This window comes from Gavialis gangeticus, unplaced genomic scaffold, assembly GCF_001723915.1.
Source record: "Gavialis gangeticus isolate Ggan-Ray unplaced genomic scaffold, GavGan_comp1, whole genome shotgun sequence".
NCBI lineage: Eukaryota > Metazoa > Chordata > Crocodylia > Gavialidae > Gavialis > Gavialis gangeticus.
The window spans coordinates 33,419,647-33,423,502 of NW_017729024.1; the positions used below are offsets into that span (position 1 = coordinate 33,419,647).

Sequence of the window (3,856 nt, forward strand, 5' to 3'; positions counted from 1 at the left end):
CTAATTTTTAGGGCCCCTAAAGCTTTTGCAAGTGGATGATTTTGTCTAAGGAAATAATCAGAAGTTGTTCTCACTGAGGAGTTAACTCACACTGTCCTAAGAATGGCCTCTCATTTTTCAAGGTGGTTTTGATTTGTGTGGCTCTTCTGCTCTTCCATCTCTGCCTCCTCTTCCCCCAACTCTCATACCCATTTGAACAGAAAGAAGGGTGGGTGTAGTTTTTTGTTTTTAATTGTTTACTGAAAGGGTAGGGTCAAAAAGTCTTTTTAACTAGTAAATTTGTAGCAAACTAACTTGTTTGTGTGACCACATCATCCTCAGGGTTGCCTTTTCTTTCTTTTATACTATGGGGCTCTTAACCCTTCACTAACAGTTGAATGCATTCATGAGTTTAAAATGTGATGGTATACATGAAGGCTGATTCAAGAGGAGTATAAAAAATCTTTATTTTTTCACGGTTTTCATGTGTTTTTTCCAGTAAAAAAATCTTTTCTATTTTCAGGTGGAGAAACACTTGATGAATGTGGTTTAAAATTCCTTTTAGCTGTTCGGCTTCACACGTTTCTGACCACCTCGCTTCCTCCTGTGCATAGAGCCCAGCTGCTTCACCAAGGTAATATAGTTTTCTTTTTTTTGGTTTTTAATCAAGTGAATACCATCTGGCAGAACCACTCTGAAGGTGATCAGTGTCTGTTAGATGTAATGGTGCAGAACCACCTGAGAAAATTGTTTTAAGTTATAAAATCTCATTGTTCTACAAGCCATATCTGTGTCAATACTGAAATATAATTACAGCAAAAAATCTGTTAACCGGCATCTTACAAGCCGGCATGCTCTACTAACCGGCATGCCGGCTTGTAAGACAAAGTGAAACCAGAAGTGCCCACTCCTGTACTTCCAGTTTCTCTGAGCCCCCACAGCCTGGGGGCAGAGCAGGCTGTGCGGGGCCTGCCTCCCTGTCCCGCAGAGGGACACCCCAGACACGGCGGGAGAAGTGGTCACCGGGGCCGCTCAATCAACCAGCATATTTTGTTATCCAGCACCCCCCATTCCCAGGGGATGCCGGATAACAGAGCTTTTACTGTACCAGGAATACAATTGTATGTGCTGCTTGATTGGAGTTAAAGACAGTCATATGTGCAGCTTGGGTTTAAAGACAACATCTTGTGTAGTCCTTCTACTCTGAAAAAAATTTTTTTAGTTTTACTTTGGATAAGAGACTAGGGTGGGAAAGCGAATTTTTCAGAAGTATCAAATTGTTTTAGGAACCCAGGTTACTTTTGAAAATGGGATTTAGTCTCTTAAGTCAAATACCTTTCAGAAATTGTGCATAATCAAGTTAGTGTATTTTTGTAGTTTCCAGCAGACTTCTGCTGAGGAGTGGTGTTGCAAAAACAATGTTGGGTTTTTTTTTTAATGATTTCTCCCTCTACTGTGCCTTATTTGAGGAAAAGCAACTACTTTCATTTCTGTAGCATTTTTACAAAAATGCCTTTACAAAAAAGGTAGTACTTGTCATTACATTCATACTTACGGGACATTTAGTCGGCAATATCAAATTATAACAATAAAACTGGACAAGTGTAGCAGCGTGCTTGCTAATTGAGTCACATCTCCCAAGTCAAAAGTACCTATCACAATAAGACTATTAAGGTACCACATGAAATGCATTTTCGAAATAGGTATTGTAAGAATTGACTTATGATAATGATGGGTTGCCAGTTGTGTTGTAATTAAGTACTGAAGTATTCTTTTGAGTATGTGAGCTTTTTTTGCATGTGTTCTGAGGGTTGGCGGGGGTGCTTTTAATTAGGGTGGCTCTGAAAGCTGCTTTAATGTGTCTGCAGCATCCTGCGTATCAGCATCCCCGTGCTTCTAAATGGCAGAAGGTACTTTAACTAAAAACGCTCATTGAATGAGCTTTAGTTAAAGTGCCCCTGCTGCCAGTGATGCAGAGGCTGCTGGAGCACACTAATTAGCATGCTCCAGCAGACTTGATTAATCAAGCATGCTCTGACATGCTGTAATTACAGCATGTCAGAGCAGCCTCCCTGTATGTCTACAGGTACCCAGTGGCTCCTAGGGCCACACCTCTCCCTGCGTCCACTTTTGAAGGCAGTTGCTACCTGCCCTTTTGGCTTTGAGATGCATTCCTTTCTCTAATAAGAGGGCAATTAGCTTGTTAGATTTTAGAGCAGGAGTGGGCAATTATTTCAGGTGGAGGGCTGCTTACTGAGCTTTGGCAAGCCATCAAGGGCTGAATGACAGGCAGCCAGGGGCATATAATATTAATTTTCTAAAATTTTTAGGGGCCCCATGGGCTGGATAGAATGGCCTGATGGGCTGCATCCGCCCTATGGGCCGCATTTTGCCCACCCCTGTTTTGTCACTTTTTATAGTTAGGATTGTTACAGGTTTTATTTGCCATTTGGTACTTTCTCATGAATTAGTACAGTAATAGTATTTATTTTCCTGATGACAACACAAGGGACAGTACTCTAGTAGTCCCCCCACTTTGTGACTAAGCCATTACAGTTCATAAAAGAGACACCACATTCCTATGCCTGGGAAGAGGTCACATAGCAGTGTACTGATCCATTTGTAAAACTTTCTCAGGAAGGACTTGGAAGATGAGGGGGAAGGTCTTCCTTCTAGAACAGCTGTTGCATGCAGTCTTCAGCTGTGGCAGGCCCTTGAAAACTTCTCAGTTCTAGACCCCATGCATGTAGTTAGTCACAGTGAGACCACTTAGCAGCAGCCACTCTCACTGTTGTTTCAAAATTGCCTCAAAGAGCACTGCTTCATGAAACAGTCTTCATCTGCACCAAGAACTGTGAAAGAAATATCTCATATTCAAGTTTCTGTATCAAAATCTACACAAGCACTGGCTATTGTTTCCGAACTTCTGGACTATACTGCTACCAACAGTAATGTGATGCCAAATCTTTCATTCCTGTCCAAGCTTGCATCATATACCAAAACAACCAAAGGCCCAACTTATACCTAGCAAGCACCATTGCCTGAGGTGTTGATGGTATGGCCTTATTGAAATATTTTTCACTTGCTCTAGTATCAGGATGAAGGACCGAATCTATTTGATTTGGTTTAATGACACTGAGGCAGTGCACAGAGTCATCTGCCTGAGCTTGAAAGAGGGCTGTTCTTTCTCCTTGCTGAAAGGCTTGCAGCAGAACCTCTTACCTTGATGAATGTTTGCAGGAACCCTTTTAAAGAACTGTAAAATCAGCTGTTAGACTTGATGGGAGAAATTCCTAGTGAGATATTCCCTGTGTTCTAGACAATATATCTCACCTGTAATCTCCTGAGCTAGGTCCCTAAGAAAACAAAGCCTATTGGGCTTAGTGTAACTCAGACTCATGCAAGTTAGTGCTGTTTCTCAGATTTGGTTATGTAATAGTGGTCACCAACTAGTGGATCACGATCCACCAGTAGATCTTGGAGCCTCTTGGAGTCAATCAGAGGCTGAGGTGGGGGGCTCAGTGCCCGCGTGTATGCATGTGCATGCCCAGCCCAGCCCAGCCCAGCTGGTCAGTCCATGGGGTTGGCAGCAGTGGCACACGGTAGATCTTGGGTTGCTTTTAAATGCCGAAGGAGATCTCTTATTTAAAAAGGTTGAAGACCACTGGTCTGTAAGGTGCAAATCTACCTTGCCTTCTGCTCTAATAGAGAGAGAATAGTGGAAGTGAGCACTCTCTGGGACTATTTTATGCAGGAATCAACCTCATTTCAAGCAATGTAGATAATGTTTCATTGTCAGCTTCCACTGAGCTAAAGGTCTTTTTAGACTTTTTGCTGTATGACATGTGTTGGACATTCCCTGAGAAAAAAAATGCAA

General features: G+C 42.2%; 1 protein-coding gene and 1 long non-coding RNA gene across 6 annotated transcripts in view; both read left to right on the forward strand.

The window, feature by feature from the left end:
* LOC109297315 overlaps nt 1-486 on the forward strand; it is a 6,209-nt gene extending 5,723 nt beyond the window's left edge. The window contains exon 2 of the long non-coding RNA XR_002097278.1: nt 219-486. This is a non-coding gene — a long non-coding RNA (uncharacterized LOC109297315). The remainder of the gene's footprint in view (nt 1-218) is intronic.
* Nucleotides 1-3,856, forward strand: part of DMXL1 (Dmx like 1) — a 175,765-nt gene that overhangs the window by 92,192 nt on the left and 79,717 nt on the right. For all 5 annotated transcript variants that reach the window (XM_019517004.1, XM_019517006.1, XM_019517005.1 and 2 more), the window contains exon 19: nt 503-613. In XM_019517004.1, coding sequence (XP_019372549.1) covers nt 503-613 — 111 coding nt within the window. The remainder of the gene's footprint in view (nt 1-502; nt 614-3,856) is intronic.